We start from the raw sequence: 24,286 nt of genomic DNA, 5'->3' as shown, positions 1-24,286 counted from the left end.
AAAGAAAATCCAGAAAGTTCACTGCAGTGTTGTCTCTTGATTCCTGAAGCTTCCTTTGCACTTTTTAGAGTCTTCTTATATTTGATTGATGTATACCATCTAAGGGGTTTAGTTGTTTTCCATTGTATTTAGTGATAGGCATAGGGAAAACTGTATCTACACTGTCTGTCTGGAACCCATACATTCTTATTGCTCTTGAAATGATCATTTAAAAATTCTATAATAAATACAAATATATAGTATTGAAACAAAATGAAATCAAGATGTATTTAAAATCATAACTCATATAGTAATGTGTATCTTAAGGTCACTATTACATTCTACCTGTTTTTCTTAGTAAAGTGGGTTGACTATAAGAGAAAATTTACACAGAGAGGTTGAGTGTTGAAATAATCAGTCAGACCATATTCATGACTGGAGATGAGAGATAATGACATCACAGAACAGAATTTAAACAACTCTTGAAACAATTAACTTAGAGAAGGAAATGGCAACCCACTCCAGTATTCTTGTCTGGAGAATTCCATGGACAGAGGAGCCTGGCAGGCTTCATGGGGTTGCAAAGAATCAGACACAACTGAGCAACTATCACTTAACAGTTAAATAATACTGTAAGTACAATTTTATGGGATGCTTTTCTCCCACTTAATATTTTATTGTGTTATTCACATGACTATATTCTTTTGAAAATATTTTAATAATTACATAGCGTTTCCTTTCATGGATATGCCACAGCTTATTATTTGTCAAATAGCTCTTTATAATAGTGTTGGCACTATAACATTTTTAAACCTTGATGTTTATTCCAATGTCTGATTATTTCTTTAGGATCATTTCTTAGATATAGAATTTAGCCCCAAAAGTTAATATATTTTTAAAGCTTTTTGACCTAAAGTAACTTAAAATTTGCTATGAAGAAAGTATGTATTAATTTATACATTGACTCATAGTGTTAGAAAATGCTTATTTCACTAAACCCTCATTAGCTCTGAGGCTTTTTGTTTTAAAATACTTAACAGATGACTTGGCTTACTATACACACACCTTTGTATGATACAGATTTAAGGAAATGATCCACAGTTGTGGGAACCATTTCTTTTGCTTTCTCAGCATCATTTTCTACTATCTGTGGTGAAAAGTCCATGAGCCCACACGCAGAGGAGGAAGAAACCAAAAGTGGGAATGTAGCAGCAGTTGGCAATTCCGTGCATTATTTATGATTGTGATGTTAAAATTAATCCAGTGAGATGAGAGAAAGCAAACTTATTGAATGCCATTCTGTCTTGTTTTCCCGTTGGATATTTTGAGGATCCTCATTTGACTATTTCTGGCAAAAGCAGTGCTTTCTATTCATAATTTTTTATAATATTAGTCCTATTCTCTTTATCCATCCATTTATTGGACAAGATTTTCATTCTTACTAGTGTTGTATTCAGTTTGCAAGACCCAGGAGAGAAGGTATGTTCTTTACTATCTTAAAATACTTTCCCAGTGCCTTTCTGATGCAGAGGGGAATGACCTCAAACTCCTGGTGAAGAAGCTCAGATGGGATCTTGGGAAACTCTCCTAAGGGCAGAAGGTGAGACCCAGGGCATGAGACTGCTCAGCAGAGGTTCAGTTCAGTTCAGTTGCTCAGTCATGTCCGGATCTTTGCGACCCCATGGACTGCAGCACGCCATGCTTCCTTGTCCCTCACTAACTCCTGGAGCTTGATCAAACTCATATCTGTCAAGTCGGTGATGCCATCCAGCCATCTCATCCTCTGTCATCCCCTTCTCCTCCTGCCTTTAATCTTTCCCAGCATCGGGGTCTTTTCTAATGAGTCAGCTCTTCACATCAGGTGACCAAAGTGTTGGAGCTTCAGCTTCAGCCTCAGTCTTTCCAGTGAATATTCAGGATTGATTTCCTTTAGGATTGATTTATTTGACCTCCTTGCAGTCCAAGGGACTCTCAAGAATCTTCCCCAGCACCTCAGTTCAAAAGCATCAGTTCTTTGGCACCTAGCCTTCTTTATGGTCCAGCTCTCACATCCATACATGACTACTGGAAAAACCATAGCTTTGATTATACGGACTTGGTTGGCAAAGTGATGTCTCTGCTTTTTAATATACTGTCTAGGTTTGTCATAGGTTTTCTTTCAAGGAGCAAGCATCTTTTAATTTCATGGCTGCAGTGATTTTGGAGCCCAAGAGAGTCTGTCACTTTTTCCACTTTTTCCCCATCTATTTGCCATGAAGTGATGGTACCAGATGCCCTGATCTTTGTTTTTTGAATGTTGAGTTTTAAGCCCTCTTTTTCACTCTCCTCTTCCACCTTCATCAAGAGGCTCTTTAGTTCCTCTTCACTTTCTGCCACTAGGGTGGTGTCAGCTGCATATCTGAGGTTATTGATACTTGTCTCACAGTCTTGATTCCAGCTTGTGATTCATCTAGCCTAGCATTTTGCATGATATACTCTGCATAGAAGTTAAATAAGCAGGGTAAAAGTGTACAGCCTTGACAAACCTCTTTCCCAATTTGGAACCAGTCAGTTGTTCCATATAAGGTTCTAACTGTTGCTTCTTGACCTGCATACAGGTTTCTCAGGGGGCAGGTAAGGTGGCCTGGTATGCCCATCTGTTTAAGAATTTTACAGTTTGTTATGATCCACACAGTCAAGGGCTTTAGCATTGTCAATGAAGCAGCTGCTGCTGCTACTAAGTCGCTTCAGTCGTGTCCAACTCTGTGCGACCCCATAGACGGCAGCCCACCAGGCTCCCTGTCCATGGGATTCCTCAGGCAAGAATACTGGAGTGGGTTGCCATTTCCTCCTCCAATGCATGAAAGTGAAAAGTGAAAATAAAGCCACTCAGTAGTGTCTGAGTCGTAGCCACCCCATGGACTGCAGCCTACCAGTCTCCTCTGTCCATGGGATTTTCCAGGCAAGAGTACTGGAGTGAGGTGACATTGCCTTCTCCGCAGTGAGGAAAAAGTAGATGTTTTCCTGGAATTCTCTTGCTTTTTCTATGATCCAACAGATTTGGCAATTTGATCTCTGGTTCCTCTGCCTTTTCTAAATCCATCTTGCACATCTGGAAGTTCTCGGTTCACGTATCATTGAAGCCTAGCTTGAAGGATTTTCAGCATTACTTTGTTAGCATGTGAAATGAATGCAGTTGTGTGGCAGTTGAGCATTCTTTGGCATTGCCTTTCTCTGGGATTGGAATGAAAACTGACTTTTTCCAGTCCTATGGCCACTGCTGTGTTGTCCAAATTTGTTGGTGTATTGAGTGCAGCATTTAACAGCATCATCATTTAGGATTTGAAATAGCTCAGCTGGAATTACATCACCTCTACTAGCTTTGTTTGTAGTGATGCTTCCTAAGGCTCACTTGACTTCACACTCCAGGATGTCTGGCTCTAGGTGAGTGAACACTATCATGGTTATCCAGGTCATTAAGACCTTTTTTGTACAGTTCTGTGTATTCTTGCCACCTCTTCTTAATATCTTCTTTTTTGTTAGGTCCATACTGTTGTTTCTGTCCTTCGTTGTGCCCAACTTTTCATGAAATGTTCCATTGGTATCTCTAATTTTCTTGAAGAGATCTCTTAATCTTTCTCATTCTATTATTTTCCTCCGTTTCTTTGCATTGTTCACTTAAGCCTTTCTTATCTCTCCTTGCTGTTCTTTAGAACTCTGCATTCAGATGGGTATATCTTTTCTTTTCTCCTTGCCTTTCACTTCTCTTCTTTTCTCAGCTATTTGTAAGCCCTCCTCAGACAACCATTTTGCCTTTTTGAATTTCTTTTTCTTGGGGTTGGTTTTGATCACCATCTCCTGTACAGTGTTATGAACCTCTTTGTCCAAAGTTCTTTAGGCATTTCATAACCTAAGCCTACGGAATAATGTATCTATGGAATCAGATTAGGGCAAATGCATTACTACTTTACACTGAACAGAGACTGGTGGTGGTTCTGGATGATAATGAATATAAAAGTAGGTGCAGATTGGTTTTGATCTACAAGTGAGAACTATGATCATTGATACCTGATGTGAAGAGGTTGGGGGTTGTGGGATAGAAATTCAGCTGTGTCTGTTGTACAGATATAAACTCAGGAACCCTTACATGAGCACTTTTTTCCTGCCCCAGAGTTTATAATGAAGTAAATTTCCCTGACATATTAAGGGTCTCACACTTAACCAAAGGTCATTTATGAAAGAAGAAATTACTTTGGAACTTTATCCAAGCTATTTAATCACCTGAATTATGAAAAAGTTCTGAAGTAATTCCCTTCCTGATTCTGTGATAGGAACATTTTTCTTGGTAATTGGTGTCGTGTGCTTTATGGTCCGAGTCACTTCACTGTACTTCGCAGAGGAAACAAATAGGTCTGTGAGTAGTCTGGGTTTGGGTTATTTAGCTTTTCATTTTTTCCTATAAAATAGGAATCTGAATATGTTCTGACTTAGACAGGAAATGGACTTTGGGACTGGGGAAGGAAGAAGTGTCAAATTTTCCTTTCTGACTGTTCAGGCTCTGTGGTGATTAGATAGAATGGATTGACAAATTATTTCTGGGCATCAGTCACTTAGTAGTTTTCTACAACTCTGTAAGAGAAGGAATAAAGCCTGAAGATCCATAGGGGACTTATTATTTATAGATTTCACACACACACACAAAAACAACAGGATTCTGTAAACCCGTTTGGGAAGCACAGGCTTAATCAGGTTCTCCAAGACCTCTTAGAGCCCTTGTGATAACTGTGTGAACCAGGAATCTGAGAGAGAGCATCATAGTGCTTCTGAAATGGAGCATAACCCTATGGGCCTTCCCCCCATGTCCTCAGCCTTCCCTTTGTCTGTGTAAAAACTTTAGCCAAAGAATTAGTTTAATCAGAGAAGTGAGAAAATGCAGAAGCAATGGAAAACAGTCCAACAGGACAAAACAATAATAGTTTAGTCATCAAGCAATCTTGAGGACTTTTCATTTCTCCTCAAGGATTATGGGTAATACGCTGAGCTGTGTCCTTTGAAAGGTTTTATAGATAATGAAACCCCCACCAGGTCAAAGAAGTTAACTACATGAGGACCAGATATAGCCATGACATAAGCTACCACAGTTCCTAGAACTGGCCTCAAAGAAGTGGGAACAGACCAACCCTGGAACTAAAGATTAACTGTACTTAAAACAATCAAGATGACGCTGATCAGACCACCTTATGACTAATTTCAAGATGACTATCAGAGCTGATTTGTGGTGTTTCTGTATGCCTCCCCCTCTGTCTATGAAAGCTCTTGCCCACTGATTATCAGTGGGGGGAGTTGGCCTGTGGTCAGGAGTTCACTCTCCTAATGCCACCCGTTTCCAGCCTCCAAAATAAAGCAGAACTTTCTTCTTACCAGCTTTGCCCCTTTATTGGCTTTTAAGCAGCGAACGGCTAGACCCCACTTTCAGTGACACTTTTATTTGGACAGTGCTCTTAGCCCACAGGTTTCCAAGATGACCCTGGCCAGGTTCACAAGGGCTTTAAATGTAGTTTTCTCTGCCACTGTGTTCCTAGGTTTGGAGTTAACACTGCCTGGGTAGCATGAGAACAGCCACAAATGGCCGTGGGCAGAGCTCCTTCCGTGGGTCGTGGTCGGATGTGTGGAAAATGAATGTTGGCTGATAACCCTCGCGCTTCTGCCTCTCCCTCATGTATCTGCATTGCAGAGAGTAGACTGTTAATAAAAGGGAGTCTCTGGAGTGGGTATTAGATCCCAGAATGAGCTTAGAGAGGAAGATACTCTGGGTCAGCTGCTGTGAGACACTCCTCAGGCTGCTTGCGTTCAGCACCACTGAAGGGGCCCAGGGGCGCTGACTTGTCTTCCCTCGGGAATCCCACTATCCTGCCTTTTCTTTATTATTAATATATCTTTGATTGCTTTAAATGCCTGTCTTTTTCTTTTCTTTGTGTTTCTGTTGAAGTATTTGAAGAGGAAATGTCCTGTTGTGTTCCTCACATCCTTCTTGATTAAGGTGTGATGGATAATGTGAATCCAAGAAATGTTGACAGTGACTCTTGACTTTTTTTCCCCTAAATTGAAGTCCTTAATGTCCTGATATCACTACTATGAAGATCATTCCTTTCTCTCTCATTCTTGTAGGTTACAACACGTTCCTATAGGTGATGCCTATGAATCTTCTCTGTTTAAATGACTTCTAAGAATTTCCGGAAACTTAGACATTTTTATATTTTTCAGATAATTTATAAAAATCTCAATGTTAATTCTGGGAGAAACCGCTATTTAGACTGTCTGTACCCCAATTTGTTTTGCAAACATTAAAGTGAATGACATTAAGATGGATCATTGGAAGTCTCTACTGACCACAAATCTTCTTTATCTTTCATTATCTATGAAGTCTGCACCATGGTCTTATCAATTTTAAAGTGTGCATTTTTTCATATTTTAACTTTAAAAAATAGATGTCTTACAATTTAATGGCATCTTAGATTTGATACAGTATGAAACTAGAATAAATCTTTAGTTGGAGGATAAACAATAAAATTGTTTTTCTCTATAAACTCAACAGTCAGAAATAATCTATAAAGAGTTTATATTTATCTTTAAGTATGTTCAGAGTTTCAACTACAATGAGTAAAATTTTTGCATCACTTTCTTTTCTTCTGAATAGATTTATTCTTCTGCCAAGAATACACCTGATAGTAAAACCATAGATGAGGTGGTGTCAGTGATACACTAATTTTTTAATCTGACTCCAACTCTGTCAGGGAGGTTTTTAGCTTTGTAATATGTTTACATCAGTTTCTCACGTTTTTGCATTCCATCTTGGAACCTCTGACTTCCTAAATGATTTACTTTCAAATTTGTATACATTAAGGTTTATTTTTTGTGCTGTAAAGTTATATGGGTTTTCGCAAATGCTTTATGTCTTGTGTTCACTATTGCAGTATCATACAAAATTGTTTCCCTGCTCTAAAAATCCCCTGTGCTCCATCTATTCATCCATATAACCTCACACGCACACAAGTGATGATGTGTTTTGCAGCCCTAGTTTTGCCTTTTTAAGAATGTGTTATAATTGTAATCATAGAGTATGTAGCCTTTTCAGCCTGGCTTCTTTCACTTAGCAATATATAGTTAAAGATTTATCTGTATCTTTCATGGGTTGATAGCTCATTTAATTTTATCCCTGAATAATAATTCACTGTATGAAGGTACCACAGTTTAATCTGTTCGGCTACTTTAGGGCTTCTTGGTTCTTCCAAGTTCGGACGTTTATGAATAAAGCTGCCATAAACATTCACATGAAGGTTTTTGTGTGGATATCAGTTTTGAAATCACTGGGTAAATATCTAGGAGTGCAGTTGTTGGATAGTCTGGTGACACCAGGTTCAGTTTGTAAGAAACAATCTAATTGTCTTCCAGATTGGCTGTGCTGTCTGCATTTCCACCAGCAGTAAAGCAGCGTTCTTGCTGCTCCACACCCTCCTAGCAATTGGTATTGGCAGTTTTTTAGATTTTAGGCATTCTGAGAGACGTGTGGTAGTATCTCACCACTTCTTGTTGTTGCTTTTATTTGAAGTTTTTATCTTATGTTTAAATATAGGTGATTAACAATGTTGTGTTAGTTTCAGGTGTATGGCAGAGTGATTCAGTTATACATGTACATGTATCTATTCTTTTTCAAATTCTTTTCCCATTTAGTTTATTAATTTATAATTCCTTAATGGCATGTTGAGAATCTTTCTGTATGCTCGTTAGCCATCTGTATATCCTCTTTGTTTAAGTGTCTGTTCACATCTTTTGCCAACTTTTTAGTAAGGTTGTTTGTTTTCTTATTGTTGACTTTTTCTTCTGTATTTCAGATTCAAGTTTTTTATCAGAGATGTATTTTGCCAAACTGTCTCCCAATCTGTAGTTTGTCTTTTCATTCTGGTAAGTGTCTTTCACAGAGCAAGTTTAATAAAATCCAGCCTAGAGCTTTATTTTTTACATGGATCATCATCCCTTTGCAGTTGTATTCAAAAGCTTCATCGCCAAATGTGAGCTCATGCACGCGTGCCAAGTCGCTTCAGTCATGTTCCACTCTGTGTGACCCTATGGACTGCAGCACGCCAAGCTCCTCTGTCCGTGGGATTCTCCAGGAAAGAACACTTAAGCGGGTTGCCATGCTCTCCTCCAGGGGATCTTCCTGACTCAGGGATCAAACCCACATCTCTTGTGTTGGCATTCTTAACCACTGGACCACCAGGGAAGTCCCTCAGTTTTAGAAGTTTTTATGCCATATTTTCAAGCCTGTTAATTATTTCCGTGGCTCTGTCCAATCAACTCATGAGCCCATCAAAGACTTTCTTTCTTTCTTTAATTTAAAAATATTTACATTGAATAGAATTTTGTACATTTTTGACAAAATATATTCAAATTTCATATAGGCATTCTTTATTTTTGTTATTTTTTTAAAAATTCCTGGTATTTCCTTTAGATTCTTCCTTAGAATTTCCATATTCTTGCTGACACTACCCATCTGTTCTTGCTTGTTGTTTATTTCTCCTTTAGAGCCATTTAACACAGTGATCATAGTATTTTAAATTTCATGTCTGATAATTTTAACATCTGTGTCATATCAGAGTCTTTCTGATTCTTGCTTTGTTTCTTCAAACTTTTTTCTTATTTTTAGTTGCCTTATAGCTATTCTGTCACAAACCAGCTATAAAATAATAGAAATTAAAATAAATACACCTACCATTTAAGAATTTATGTTTGACTAGTAGTTGGGCTGTAATGTTTGCTGTAGCTTTTGGTGCCAGAGGCTTCAGATTCTTCTATTGTCTATTTTTGTCTCCCCTCTTGACATTGATCTTTGCTTAGTACCCCTACTCAGAGGTGATCTGCAGCTCTTTCAGGGCTGTCCTGAACCCACTGTCCTCCTTCTGGAGGGTTAGTGTGGTGGAAAGATGTGGGAGAAGGGAAGTGTTCTGTAGATTCTGTGGTGTTAGGATTAAATCCCAGTCTTTCGGTGGGCCTGTGCTCATGGGCCTGTGTTCCTGGCCTGCGGCCTTCGCAAGTGTTTCTGTCTTATTATAGCTTATATTAGGTACCTACCACCCCCCACCCTGCGCCAGTGAAACAGAAAGGCTACAGAGTGCTGGTGTGGGAAGAATGATGAGGATCAAGTGCTGGAAAGCTTGGAGAATGGCCTTTGCTATGGTGAAGGCTCTGGGTGGCCTATTTTCCAAGAGTTACTCTTCCTTCCTCATGCCAGAGTTATAGGGGATCTTTCTTGGATATTTACCATGAGAACTTAATGGGAATCATGGAGATAAAATTCATGAAAGCGTAGGTGTCCATGTGATTGTGAGACCCTGGAGTTTCCTATTTTCACTCAAGTTCGTCCTCAGCAGACTAATTGAAATGACCATGTGGGCATTGCTGCAAGTTTATGGCTCTAATGGCATCTGCTCCAACTAAGCAGATCTTGGCTGTGACTCTCTGAATTCGCCTGTTTCCAGATTTCTGTGTGGCACTTTACCCTGCAGTATCGATCTCTCATGGGTCCAGCTAAGGTCATTGATTTTCAGTATGTTCAGTGTTGTTTGTTGTTATGTGAAAGTGTTAGTTGCCTAGTCGTGTCTGACCCTTTGCAACCCCCTGGACTGTAGCCCACCAGGCTCCTCGGTGCATGAAATTTTCCAGGCAAGAATACTGGAGTGGGTTTCCATTTCCTTCTCCAGGGCATCTTTCCAACCCAGGGATTGAACCCGGATCTCCTGCACTGCAGGCATATTCTTTACCGTCCGAGCTACCAGGAAAGCTATAAGTGTGGCAGTAATTAATTCTAAGCTCTTTACATATAGGAGCTGAAAAAAATTAAACCTTGATTAGTTTTTGAGTCATACTTATCTTCTTGAGGGACTTGTCAAAATTTTTAAACTGAGAGTTAGTGTAACAATTTTGGTAATTTCTCAGTCATTATCTCTCTAAATTTTCTCTTTCTAAAGCTTTTTTAGATGTGTATTAGATATTTTCATTTTATCTTTCATGTCTTTTAAGCATTCATGTCATCCTGTATTTTAGGCCATCTGTTCAGGTCTATCTTCATTTTACTAATTATTGTTTCAGGTTTTTTTAGTCTGTAACTTATCCTTTGAGTGTTTATTTCAGTGACTACATTTTTCACTTTGCAAAACTTATGCTTTTGTTTTGTCTTGTTTTATCCCTGAGCATCTTATTTTTCTCTTGCACTTTTGATATCTTTATATATTTAATCATTTTAAAACATGTGTATTCAGTATTTTCCCTCTGATATTTCTCTGGTCTGAATTTTGGGGGATTTGTTCCTGCTGACTTGGTTTTCTGTCTCTTGGTCATGGGAGATTTTTCACTTACATATTTTATATTTTGCATCAGGAGGACATAATCATGGTTGTGATTCTAAACAATTTTTTTTTTTGCCTTTTTTTGTTGTTGTTGTTTAGTTGTTTATTCTCTCTGCTTTTGTCTGGTACCTCAACTTTTACTGCTATGGAATAGCTTTTATGCTACTTTCTTAATTTGCAGAGTCCCCAGGCATTGTGAATTGTTAATATTTGAATTCTCCATCTGAAAGAAGACCTAAACTTTCTGAGGAATTATTTAAAAATGAAAGTGAAAGTTGCTCAGTCATGCCAGACTCTTTGCAACTCCATAGACTAGTCCTTGGAATTCTCAAGGTCAGAAAACTGGAGTGGGTAGCTGTTTCCTTCTTCAGGGGATCTTCCCAACCCAGGAGTCAAACCAGGGTCTCCTGCATTGCAGATGGATTCTTTGCCAGCTGAGCTACCAGGGAAGCCCTAAGTGCTGCCTTTTTTCCTCCACTGTCAGCCCAGACTGAGACGGACTTGCCTGTGTTTCCTTCTGGCAGTGGGCTCTTAAAGATCCTTGGGTATCATGGCTGGCTGGATGGGTATGGGGTTAGCTCCCCTCACCTATGGAGTGGGGGTTTAGCATTCAGCCCCACGGAGGCTTTGTTCAAGCTCTCTGAATATAACTGGCCACCACTGTCCCTACACCAGCATATGCACTAACTGTCATTTTCGGTTCCCTCTTGGATTTTTTGGTTTTGAAGATTTCTCTCCTTTTGTGTTTCCATTTACATTTAAGAAAATATTTCTGTAATTTCCTCCAGCATCTCTAGGTGTTTGGTAGCCGGACAATGTTCAGGTCATGGATTCGGCTGTTTTGCTAGAACCAGAACTACATCTCCTGTGTATGGTCCCGATACACTTCCTGCTTCCCACACGCATGTTCTCCTTTTCAGCTCAAGTTGTATCTTCCTTTTGGTACCTCTGTGTCCTCTTTGCTAATTAATCTCTGTGTTTCTCCTCTGCACACACTGTGGTTATCTCATGCCTTGCCTTCATGCCATTAACTCAATTTTCAGCTGGGTCTATTTTGTTCCTTCCTGGTTCTAATTTATTAGCCATGTAACTGTGTTGTTTTTGCTCTAAGCTTATTTGTTTAGCTCTTCAGTCTCCCTTTTATTTCATTCAGGTCTTTTATAGTCTCATCTTTGAAGTCATGTTTAATTTGATCCAAGGTTTTATTGAGTTATATAGTAGAAAGAACTCACAAGAAGCATACTTGTCTTAATTAGGCTTTTTTCCAGATTATACTTTGTATTTTTTGTGTTCATCTGTTTGCCTTTTCTTTCTTGCTTTGCTATTTTAAATTATTTGTGTATTCATTGATTCATTCACTTCCAGACTATATTTGCGAATCTGTCATTCCAATTTTTTTTTTTATCTTGCCCAAGCCTTACGAGGGTATGTTTACTCATAATTTTTAATTTTCTGTAGTATAATGGTATAAACTTTTTTCTGTATTATTCTTTCCTTTTATGTGATTTTTACTTTTTCTTAATTTATTAAGCCAATTAATCTACATTGCTTGTGGAAATATTATATATGTCAAATAATAACAACAAAAAGAAAACATTACTGCTTTCACTTCTGGCTCCTGCCTTCTTTATATATATCATCTCCTTTCCTTCCCTTCCTGAAAGTTCCACACAAGTGTTCTAGTGGCCAGAACTGGAACTAGTGGCCACTGCCTCTCTCCCCCTTCTCTCCCCTGGATCCACAATCTCCCCCAGCCCCTCCACCCTTTCCTCACTTTCCAGTTTTGCTGACTCAGGATAGAGCTTCTTTTCTGGTTCTGCTCTCCTTCTCCGTATCTTAGGCTTCATTCGTCTAGATTTGAGTCCTTTGGGGGAGACTGGGAGGCTGTTCCTCTAATAGTAGCAGAAAGAATGTCTTTCAGTCCTAGTTAAAAGTGCACCCCTGAATCCCTCATCCCTCCCTGGGAAGGCTAGGGCGGGCCTTTCACACTGTACCCCAAGATACAGACCTTGGGCAACCTGCAAATGAGCACTGAGATGGGGCTAGGCCCCTGGACTCAAAAACCAGGATGTATTAAGAACACCAAGCCTGCACCAGTGACTTTCAAACTTCTGAGCTTCAGGACCCCTCTACTTTCATAAAAGTTATTGCAAATTCTCTCCCTTCCCATTTCTTTTTTTTTTTTTTAACATGTGTTACATCTATCCATATTTATTGCCATGTTTGAAATAAAACCTAAGAAAACATTTTCAAGTCCATGAATCTATTTAAAATTATCATAAACCTGTACCTTGTAATCATAACTAATATTTTAAGAAAAATAACTATATTCTCAAGCAAAACACATTTAGTGAGAAGGGTGGCGTTGTTTCATATTTTGCAAATCTCTTGAAGGCCCAGCTTTACAGAAGACTGGATTTTCTGGTCTGCCTCTGCAGTCAGTCTGCTGCATTGTATGTCACGTGGCTCTGCAGAGCTCTGCCAACGGCTCATGAGGAAGTGAGGGTGAAACAAGCTAGTCACTTCTGATGGCTGTGAAAAATTGTGGCTTCACTAATCCTCTGAAAGTATCTTAGAAACTCAGAGGTTCCCAGTCTATACTTTGAAAACTTCTGTGATGTACAGAAATCAAAGGGAACCATTTACTGTGACCATCACCAAAGTGTTTCTTGTTAGGAAGAACATTGGGAGCAGAGTTGCCTGGTGGCTGAAATACAGGTGTTGAGCTAAAAAGGTAAGGGACTGGGTCTCAGCTTCTGCATGAGCTGTGAGACCTGGGGCCATGGGCTTGTTTGGTTTCACAGTTGGTATCTTTATTATATCCCTCCCTCTTGATTATAAAGGTGATACAGGCTCACTGCAAAACACTCAAACAAAACAGTGATGTATTTAGTTAAATTTGGGAACTCTTCCTCTAGTTCCCATTATTAGATGAGAATAATAATAGCACTGACTTTGTCTATTTCCTAAGATTGTAATGAGTTTCAAAAAAAAAAGTGTGTGTGTGTATGACATTCAGAAGACCGTGGACTCGAGTTTAGCTATGTTCTTTGCAGATGACATTTACTAGTATCCTCTGTGATGAAAATCATGGGCTTATTCGTCTTTTGCCCTTTCTTTCTTTTGGACAGAATTTTCTGATTGTGTGCCTTTTTCTTACTGATATGTAGGCGTTTATTTCTTATTCTGGATATGAATCTTTTCTCAACCTGTTATCTTGCTGACTCAGGGAAAATCACAGCCTCTCAATTTATTTTTCTGTTAAAAACGGGACAAAAACATGGCTGGTGTAAAGATTAAATTAGATAAGAGAAGTAACCCTTTTTATAAACTACAGAGGACTACAAAAATAAGGATTTATGTTATCCAGCAACTTTCTCTGCAAACAAGAATTGAGACACAGATCTATTATTACCTGTTTTTTTCCTCAGCATCTACACAAAAGCAAAGAGAAAGTGTTGGAAGCTCTTCAAAATAAAGTTGAATGATGTCAGCCTGTAACTTCCTGAAGAATAATTGCTGTAGGAGTGCAGGATGGCACGTGAGACATCATCAGAGTGGTCGTCCTCTAAAGCAGCCGTGTGATTATTCCAAGAGATTGATTTTTAAAAAGCACAAAGTATACTTTAAAAATCCCTTTATTGAGGTATGATTGACATACCAAAAGCTGTACGTACTTAATGCATACAATTTGATGTGTTTGCAGATAAGCATACACCCGTGAAACTCTCACCACAATCTATGACATAAACATAGCCATCGCCTCCCAAAGTTTCTTCCTACTCTCTTTTTAAATTTATTGTTAGAATTATTATTTCTGTGATAAGAATACCTAACATACGGTCTACCCTCTTAGCAAGTGTTTAAGACTACCTTACAGCATTATTAGTTATAGACTCTGTGCCTCACTGGGGGTCTCTGTGGCTTGTTCGTCTTACAGACTGCAACTTTGCACCCTTGGACAGAGACCTATTCCCTCTCCCCCAGGTCCAGTCTCTGGCAGCCACCATTCTGCTCCATGCTTCTATGGGTTAGATTATTTTAGATTCCTTATACAAGCGGAATCATGCAGTCTGTCTTTCTGTGTCTGGTTTCTTTCATTTAACATCGTGTCCTCCAGGTTCATCACACTGTTGGAAAGAGCAGGGTTTCCTTCTTCTTTGAGACTAAATACTATTCTGAAGTACTCAGACTGAAAAGCAAAGGAGAGGTTGGTTTGGGGAGTGCTTTGTGTACTGATCTTTGTGGTTCCATGGCAGCCAGGGGTCCTGTGTCCTCCTGTGAGATCCCAGGGTCAGGAAGGAGCATGGGTCTTGTGGGGGAGCTGTGTGTGTGTGTGTGTGTGTGTGTGTGTGTGTGTGTAAGAGAGTGAGAGCCACCACATGGGATGCACTGGAGTTGAGTCACATGTCACAGCCTGTGTGACACTGCCCTCGTCCCTCCCACACTGGGAGGTTGTGGGGGCAGCTGCTGTCTCTCCATTTCCCAGGAGTGAACACTGAAATCGTGGACCGTGAATGCTTAATGAGAGGAGCTGATTGGAGCCCAGGAGGTTTCTCAACAGCCAGTGTGGGCTCTGCCCTCTGTGTAAGCCAGCCTTGTTGGGTCAGGACCATGATGGACAGATGGTTGCTGAGGATCTGGAGTCCCTGGAAACCGTGCCCAGATCCTGTGCTCTTTGCTCCCAGAAGGTCATTGTTGTTCTTCAGTCACTCAGTCGTGTCCGATTCTTTGCAACCCCATGGACTGCAGCACGCCAGGATTCCCTGTCCTTCACCATCTCCTGGAATTTGCTCAAACTCAGGTCCATTGAGTCGGTGATGCCATCCAACCGTTTTATCCTCTGTTTGATCTCCTTGCAGTCCAAGAGACTCTCAAGAATCTTCTCCAATACCATAGTTCAAAGGCATCAATTCTTTGGTGCTCAGCCTTCTTTATGGTCCAACTCCCACATATGAAAAACCCATAGCTTTGACTAGATGGACCTTTGTTGGCAAAGTAATGTCTCTGCTTTTTAATATGCTGTCTCTGTTGGTCAGACTTTATTTTGGGGGACTCCAAAATCACTGCAGATGAGGACTGTAGCCATGAAATTAAAAGATTCTTGCTCCTTGGAAGAAAAGTTATAACCAACCTGGACAGCATATTAAAAAGCAGAGACATTACTTTGCCTACAAAGGTCCGTCTAGTCAAAGCTATGGTTTTTCCAGTAGTCATGTATGGATGTGAGAGTGGGACTATAAAGAAAGCTGAGCGCCAAAGAATTGATACTTTTGAACTGTGGTGTTGGAGAAGACTCTTAAGAGTCCCTTGGACTGCAAGGAGATCCAACCAGTCCATTCTAAAGGAAATCAGTCCTGAATATTTATTGGAAGGACTGATGCTGAAGCTGAAACTCCAATACTTTGGCCACCTGATGTGAAGAACTGACTCATTTGAAAAGACCCTGATGCTGGGAAACACTGAAGGCAGGAGGAGAAAGGGATAACAGAGGATGACATGATTGGATGGCATCACCGACTCAATGGACATGAGTTTGAGTAAACTCTGGGAGTTGGTGACGGACAGGGAAACCTGGTGTGCTGCAGTCCATGGGGTTGCAAAGAGTCGGACACGACTGAGCGACTGAACTGAACTGAGGTTGGTCATAGCTTTTCTACCAAGGAGCAAGGGTCTTTTAATTTCATGGCTGCAGTCGCCATCTGCAGTGATTCTGGAGCCCAAGAAAAAAAAGTCTGTCATTGTTTCCCCATCTATTTGCCATGAAGTGATGGGGCCGGATGCCATGATCTTTGTTTTTTGAATGTTGAGTTTTAAGCCTGCTTTTTCACTCTCATCTTTCACCTTTATCAAGAGGCTCTTTAGTTCCGCTTTGCTTTCTGCCGTAAGGGTGGTGTCATCTGCATATTTGAGTTTATTGATATTTTTCCTGGCAATCTTGATTTCAGCTTGAGCTTCATCCAGGCCAACATTTCGCATGATGTACTCTGCATATAAGTTAAATAAGGAGGGTGACAATATACAGCCCCAGGGGGTTGTACCTGCCTGCTTTTCAAATCGCCTGGGTCTAGGGTCAGGGTTTGGAAACCCCCTTCTCACCCCTCCCCCCACCAGGAGTCCCAGTGTTGGACCCGTGTGATTGCAGCCTGTGTGGGGCATGAACACCGAGTTAGCTTCATTTGCCCATTCCTGATTTCAGACAAATGCGAATGCAGCACAGGAGGCTGGTAGCTTCTGTGTCAGTGAAGGAGGACGAGGTAAGAGAGGAGAAGCTTCACTCCCGACTCCATAGGAGTCAGGGCTGTGAGTGGTGAGGACAAGGCTGGGAAGGTGTGACGGGGCACTGGATGGGAGGGGACCTTGCTGTGCAGACCTTGCAGGTCCTGGTTACCTGGCTGTGTATTCAGAGGCCAGCCCAGGGTGGACCAGGAGGGTGGCCATCTTCTGTACTCACAACTGGAAACTGGTGGCCAGGTGTCTCTTTTTTTATGTAACATAGATTTATATTTTACATAAAATGATGTTCATATAACTTGTTATCCTTGTGGAAAGAAACAGAAAGTAGAGCTAAGTCCCTTCTGATGCAGCTGGACCACTGACAGGAAGGTTCCTCCTCGGGTTGAATTGCACTCTGCCTCTCTGGTGCCTGTAGGCTGAGGCCACAGGTCTGCCCAGGCTGCAGCTTCCTTCTTGGAGACCCTGGGCTTGCGAAAGAGGAAGGAGGAGGGTGTGCGGCAGGAAGGGCCCCTGGGAGTTGAGGGGGAGCAAGGTCTTGGAAGGTGGAAAGTGCATACAGTGGGTGTGAGGGGCCGTGGCTTTGGTGCTGAGGAGTCATAGGGAGTAAAAGTCGCGTCTCATTCTCAGGACCTCATCTTCATCCCTCTGGGAATGTTTATATCTCCCTGTCATCCTTTCTGAAGGTGCCCTCTTCTGTCCTCCATGACTTGTCACTGTTTGTAATTACAGGTGTGTCATTGTCAAATTATATTACCCCACCCTCTACCCAGATTTTATATTCTGTGAGCTCAGGGACCATGTCTGTTCAGTTCACCGCGGTGCGTGTCAGGCTGGCATAATGCCTGAAACAGAAAGTGCTTCACAATTACTTTGTCGCACGGGTGAATAAATGAACACTTGGTTGGACTATGGCTTATTGAAGGGGCTGTGTGCAGCCCTAAGGACCTGAGACTAGATTCTTTTAGCAATGCAGCTGGAGGAGGGCAGAGAGCTATTCTGGAACTGAGCAGAGGTCAGACTGTGAGGGTCCTTTCTTCCTTCGGCTTGGCTGCTGTAACCAGCGTACCACTCAGTGGCTTAATGACACACATTTATTTCTCACAATTCTGGAGGCTGAGGAATCCAAGATCAAGACACCTACAGCTCTGATGTCTGGTGAGAGCCTACTTCCTGGTTCATAGATGCCTATCTCCTTGCTGGGTCTTCACATGGCAGAAGCGGTGAGGGAGCTCTTTGAGGTCCCTTTAATAAGGACAACAGTCTTGGTTCTGAGAGTGAACACACCCCCATGACCTAAACACATTCCAAAGACCCTGCCTCCCAATACCATCCCAGTGGGAGGTAGGTTTCAACATAGGATATTTGGGGGTGACACAAGCATTCAGTCTTTGGAGGGGAAAGGACATGCTTCACATGGGGGTGGGAAGGAGATGCCACTGTGCCTTGTCACCATGCAGACTGAGAGAGCTGAGTCTCAGCCAGTGGGTGGCCTGGGATGGGAGGTGGGGGCCCACCTTGGGAACACAGACAGGAGCCTCTCTTCTGGTCCTGCAGGCTTTTCCTGGGTCTCCGTGGAGGCCCCCCAACCTGCATTGCTGCTCCCTCCATTGGAGGCTGGCTGCTGCTCTGCGTTGATTACAGTTTGAAACGCTTGCTCAGTCCCATGCCACCGCACACCACAGAAATCCCGTTTCCCTCTAATGAGGTTTCAGCTGGCGTGTTGGAAAGAAGAAAGGCTTTTAATTAGATTGGTCGTAATTGAGCTCCCAAACCACAGAAGCCTTTCTCTCAGAAGATAAAGACATGGATGCAATTAAGAGAAAGAAGCCACCTGAATGGAACACTGGCTAATTTTAAGTCTATTAAAAATAACAATTCCTTAATAAGTCTAGGCAAGGGACATATGTCCTGAAAGAGTTTATCAGCGCTTTCAAATAGCACTGGGATCAGACTGGAACTGGAGCCCTCGTGCAGTACAGATGCATGGCTTCGTCAGGGACTGTTCACTCTGCACAGAGGGAGGTTAGCTCCACAGATTTTTCTACCCAAACCCCTGGCAGGTGTTATTTTGCAAAAGGGGCATCTATTTTTATTGTGACCAGACTGGCAACTTCTTCTGGACACAGCCCCTGGCCTGAGGTCCCTGGGACTTGGTCCCCTGTCTTTCTCCAGGCAGCCTGGTCCCCTCTACGAGATTTACCTTCCTACCCACACTGTCATCTCTCAGAGGCGCCCAGGGCGAGCTGCTGGGGCAGGGACATTGATGTGTCCAAGAATCTCTGCCAGCTCCTTACACGTTCAACACATTTGTATTTTAATGAGAAGCAGCATTCATTTCTCACTTGCATCCCTGCCCTGTGACCACGCCCCAGCAGATGGTGTTCTTTCTGCCACTGGATCTGTTTCTGTGAATGCTACCAGGGAACCGGGCCAGGTAGTTCCTGTTGAAGGAGCTCATGGTCTCAGCCTCAGGGCATCTCAGCATTAATAAGCACTTTGTCCTGGAGGGGATGAAATTGCTAGTTGGTGGAGTCTTTTTTGGTGGGAACTGAACACGAAATACTGAACAGCAGAAACTTGCTCATTTTTCTCCGTGCCCACCCTGGCTTTTGCTAGCCACTTTTGGGCCTTGCCAGCCATGATTAAAAAAAAAAAAAAAAAAAAAGCTGATTGCATCCCAGTTGGAAAGGCCTGAAGTTGGCTAGCATCTTCTTTGGGTGCCCAATGCAAGGGCGAAGCCACTGTTGATACGCTGCCTCATGCTCCCTGGACAGAATGCAGACTTGGCACCCTTCTGGAGCCCACACTCAGGTCGGAAATGTGGAAAGAGGGCTCTTGACCCAGATCCAGGTGTGAATGTTTCCTTCATAAAGTCAGCTCACCTTTCTGATGCTTAGTTTGCTCACCTGGACAGGATTTACCTTGCTTGTGTGTGTTAGGGGTCTGGTGTGCTGCCTGGTTGATGAAGGATGGAAGAAAAGGTAGGCAGACCTAGGAAGAAATGGGGGCCACACAGCATTGTTAGCACAGGGGCAGCAGCTGTCACGGGAGGGCTCCCTCCCCCTGCCCCCCCGGGGGAGGGAAGCCTAAAATATTTCAATTTTCTTAGAACTGTCCATTCTTGTAATAAACTTGACTTTAAATGACTGAAATTTGTACCCAGTCTCATTTTTTTAAGTATACAAGTGATTTTAAAAAGTGTAAGTAAAAATAAGTTAAACCATTAGCAGGTATCATCTCTGGATGGTAGGGTTGCAGGGTTTTAATTTCCTTCTCTCTACTTTTCTGTCTTGTGTAAGAACTCAGTAATGAATGTGTAAATAGAAAAGCTTCACTCCAGGGAAATGCTGGAGTGTATTTGGAGGTGCTTGGTGAATTCTAATTTTGACACACACCAGCCGTCCCAACCATCAGACTGGTGCATGAATAATGGTATCATTTCCTCTTAGGTACACTGTATAAACCATATCTTTGACTCTTTTTATTTTTTCCTTTAAAGGATGAGAAGAACCAGGTGTTGACCACCAACATTTGGCTACAAATGGTAAGTGGCAACAGTGGCGGTCCTCACCCATGGGGCTTCCTGCTCTTACATCTGAGGTGCCTGAGCTGGAATTGCAGGCAAGGTCCCTGAGAGTATCCAGGACTGTCCTGCCGGCCTCCACGTTTGCCAACAGCGAAGGAGACCTCCCTACCTTTGCATGTCCTGCACTACACCCTGCAAGGCTCAGTGCACGCTCCTGCTTCATAACAGGGTGACTTGGGGAAGTTTCAAAAGCAGAAACATGCACATCAGTCGTAAGTTGCAGGTCTGCGTGTGAATGTCCACCGCCTGTACCATAACCGATCCCCAGAGCTCCAGAGTGCCTGCCCAGCTCCCCCTGCCTCTAGCCGTGCACGTCTTAATATGGCGGAGCAATGCCCAAGCCAGAAGCCTTCACACTTTCTGCTCTAGTGATCTCTGCCAGAATTTCAAGATGCTGTATTTTTTCATTCGTGGATTTTTTTTACCTTGCCATCCAAAGTTCTAACCTAGATTAATTAACTACAAAATATGTCACGTCCATCCAATTGTAAATATAAACATTTTAAAAGAAAAACTGTCAGTCTTTTAAATTGAATCTATTTAAATTCCATATAATTTGACACACCTATCAGTAATCAAAAAACATATACAAACATGCCCTTCTTTACCTGGTGGATATTTTATATAGTCCCTTTTTCTCTCTACTCTTACCTTTCTTTTCCACACAGAATTTTATCCTTGAAAGTCTTTTGATTAATGGTTCTGACTTGGTTCTTTCCAATGTAAATATTTACATAAAAATTATTCCTTCAGAAAAGTGTTAAGAATTTTTCTTCTTGATTGATTTAGGATTACAGTGATTATTGGTACATAATTCATCAAGGTAAAACTAATTATAAATTTTAATAATTATTAAACAAAAAATTGGAAATCTACCTCTCTACCGAAGATGGGGCTTTGTTTTAAATTCATTAATACATTCATAGACAATTAGTTTTTATTGCTAAAATTGAGACATAGATACAGATTTCACCATCAATTGTATAACTTTTAAAAATAGAGGTGGTAACATGTACAGTTCAGAATGAAGGGCAGTTTGTGATAGCAGCATTACTCATTTCCTTGAACTTCTTACATTATATGCCCAAAATAATAAGAGTTTGAGGGTCTTCCCTGCAGGATTTAAAGCAACTTGCCTCAGTGCGTGGATCCCACCTGCACACCTAACCCTCCAACTCCAGCTTCACTCCTTTTGCCAAGGGCGCAGGGTCTGTTCTCCCATGGAAGCCAGCCCTTCCTCAGTGGATGTGGTCCTGTTTCCTGGCACCTGCTGAGAGCAGGGCTTTCACAACTGCCCCTGTTGCGTCAAGCATCATAGTAGTGTCTGTGTCACTCTCAGTATACAAATATACTGCCCTCTGGGGCTTCCCAGGTGGCGCTAATGGTAAAGAACTTGCCCATCAATGCAAGAGACAAAAGAGACATGGGTTTGATCCCTGGGTCAGGAAGATCCCCTGGAGGAGGTCATGGCAACCCACTCCAGTATTCTTGCCTGGAGAGTCCCACGGACCAAGAAGCCTGTCTGTAGGGCCACACAGAGTCGGACACAACTGAAGTGACTTAGCGTGTACGCATACTGGCCTCCGGAGAAGGCAATGGCACCCCACTCCAGTACTCTTGCCTGGAAAATCCCATGGATGGAGGAGCCTGGTAGGCTGCAGTCCATGGGGTCACTGAGGGTCGGACATGACTGAGCGACTTCACTTTCACTTTTCACTTTCATGCATTGGAGAAGGAAATGCCAACCCACTCCAGTGTTCTTGCCTGGAGAATCCCTGCTGTCTATGGGGTCACATAGAGTTGGACACGACTGAAGTGACTTAGCACACTGCCCTCTGTCCCCATGAAGCTGCCTAGTGATTCCCTGGTTTTCTCTCACCTTTACAGCAACATTCCCCTGAGTAGTGCCCTCCCACCCCAACTGTCTTCAGTCTCTCCCTTTGCATTCTCACTTAAACTCACCTTCATCTGGCTGTGTGTACAGGCGTGCTCAATCGTGTCTGACTCTTGGCAACCTCATAGAGTGTAGCCCGCCAGGCTCCTCTGTCCATGGAATTTTCCAGGCAAGAATACTGGAGTGGGTTGCCATTTGATTTTTTAAGGCTGTATGTGAACAAATCACTAACCCCTACCCAGGTTACTACATATTATGATTTTTTTTTTTGATGAGAATTTTCAACTATACCAAGAAGTTGAATTTATAGTGAGCACACATATACTTGCCTCCTGGATTCTATGATTACTTTTACTATACTTGCTTTAGCCTGTATCTGACCTTCTATTCGTCTAGTTTATTTTTAAATTCAGCTCAAAAGTAGAAGAGTGGGCAGTGGTGTCTTTTCATCCACATATTTCACAGAGATCTCAGAGTCCAGAGGTTTTTTTCTTTCTTTTTCTTTCTTTCAAGGTAAAAGTATTTGCATACAACACAGTACACAAATCCTAAAAGTATATCTGACGGTGAATTGCCAATAATGCCTTCATCTCTGCAGCCCCCATCCCTGTCCCATGCAATCAAGACTGTCATATAGCTTTGGGAATTCTGGGGCATAATGTGAATGCTTTCTTTTTGACATAAAACCGTCCATTTCCCATGCCCTCTAAAGTACAGAGCTGATGTCGCATTTTTCTCCTGGAAGGAGAGACACACTGAATTTGCTCCTGACATGTCAGATCATGTTTCTCTGAGCCTCTATTTCTTAGTCCTCAGTAAGTGATTTGTCTTCAGCAATGAATGTGATTTGGCTTTTTTTTTTTTTAAACGGATGTTGGTTTCCAGGAAAAAACATAACTGGATTATTACTTACTGTGTTGAGTTCAGGTGCTCCATAAATAGACATCCTCGCTTTGGAGGATGTCAGCAGAGGCCTCTAAATTTCTTTCAAGCACAGCATATTTCTAATTAAGACTTGCGGAAGCATCTGCAGCTTCATTTGTTTTAAAACTCACATTTTTATCTCATGTACCTATTCAACTAATCTTTTCAAGCAACTGCTTTGTGGAAAAGCATTGTGAGGCCATACGTTGGGGGGCCCAGAAAAGGATGAGACCCAGTTTCTACTTGCAAACCATTTCCAATCTGGCTGTGTAATTTACACTCTAAAGAAGGTTCAGATATCAAGACCAAGTACCTACCTAGAGAATTGGCAGGAGGCAGGCTGGCCGTGTAGACCGTGGAGTTGGCAGTACAGAAATCAAAGGAAGAGGAGGAAAGGCAAGAACTCTATGTATGTGGTGATGGGGAGCCCGAGTGTTTCTAGGTGTGAGCTCAGTAATTAATGTTTCTTTCCAGGTGCCCACCCTGTGGAAAACAAGCTGGGCACCTTTGTAATGTATGTCCTTATAAAGCTGGGTGGCACATTTTATCTGGCACCTATGGCTCATGGAGCAGCTGTAGTAATAGCTCCCAGCTGAATTTTAAGGAATCACAAGAATCTTGGATTTAGAACAGACCTGAACAGTTACCTAATCAAAACCTCTGCCTACTCTGTTTCCATCTGGAAAGCCGTGGTATTCCTACTGTGGCCTCAGCGTGGACCTGGGGAACTCAGACATCACCCCCACAGGCCTTGGAAGCTGCCCCAGAGCCATTTATAAGACAACCATGTTGATTCCTGCTCTTTGTGTTTCCCAAACTGGTGACCAGCCTGGCCTGCCCAGCCTGGGTAATGGGGACAGAGAAGTGAGGCTCCATGCTGAAGAGGGCCAAGGCCAGAGTCCCCAAGGAGGGAGGGCAGAAACCTGGACAGGAAGGGACAGAGGACCCAGGAGACTGCTCTCAGCAGTTGGTTTTACTCTCCCTTATTTCATGTTGCTGAATTCCTGTTCTGAAAAACTGAGTCCACGTAATCTTTTTTTTAGATATTTAAACTCTGAGGTCAACATCCTTTTACAAATGATGGGTTTTCTATACATTCAAAGAGAAGAGGCAGAAAAAATTCTCTTTGACATACGGTTTGTTGATTGTGTTTTCCTTTCTCTTACCTGCCCTGATTTGTAGGAATTTATAGTTATTTAGAGAACCTGAAGGAAGAGAAAGCATTTGATCTCTCTGTTTACTTCTTTATATTCCTAGGAGGAAGCAGCTAGTGTATTTTTTCTG

The 24,286-nt window shown here is 41.9% G+C and overlaps 1 protein-coding gene across 1 annotated transcript in view; it reads left to right on the top strand.

Annotated features, from left to right (window-relative positions):
• Positions 1-24,286, top strand: part of CHRNA7 (cholinergic receptor, nicotinic, alpha 7) — a 135,526-nt gene that overhangs the window by 34,367 nt on the left and 76,873 nt on the right. Inside the window, 1 exon segment of the mRNA NM_174515.2 lies at positions 20,098-20,142. Within this exon segment, the coding sequence (NP_776940.1) occupies positions 20,098-20,142 (45 nt within the window).

Source organism: Bos taurus, chromosome 21, assembly GCF_002263795.3.
Source record: "Bos taurus isolate L1 Dominette 01449 registration number 42190680 breed Hereford chromosome 21, ARS-UCD2.0, whole genome shotgun sequence".
Taxonomy (NCBI): domain Eukaryota; kingdom Metazoa; phylum Chordata; class Mammalia; order Artiodactyla; family Bovidae; genus Bos; species Bos taurus.
This window is presented reverse-complemented; position numbering and strand designations above follow the sequence as displayed.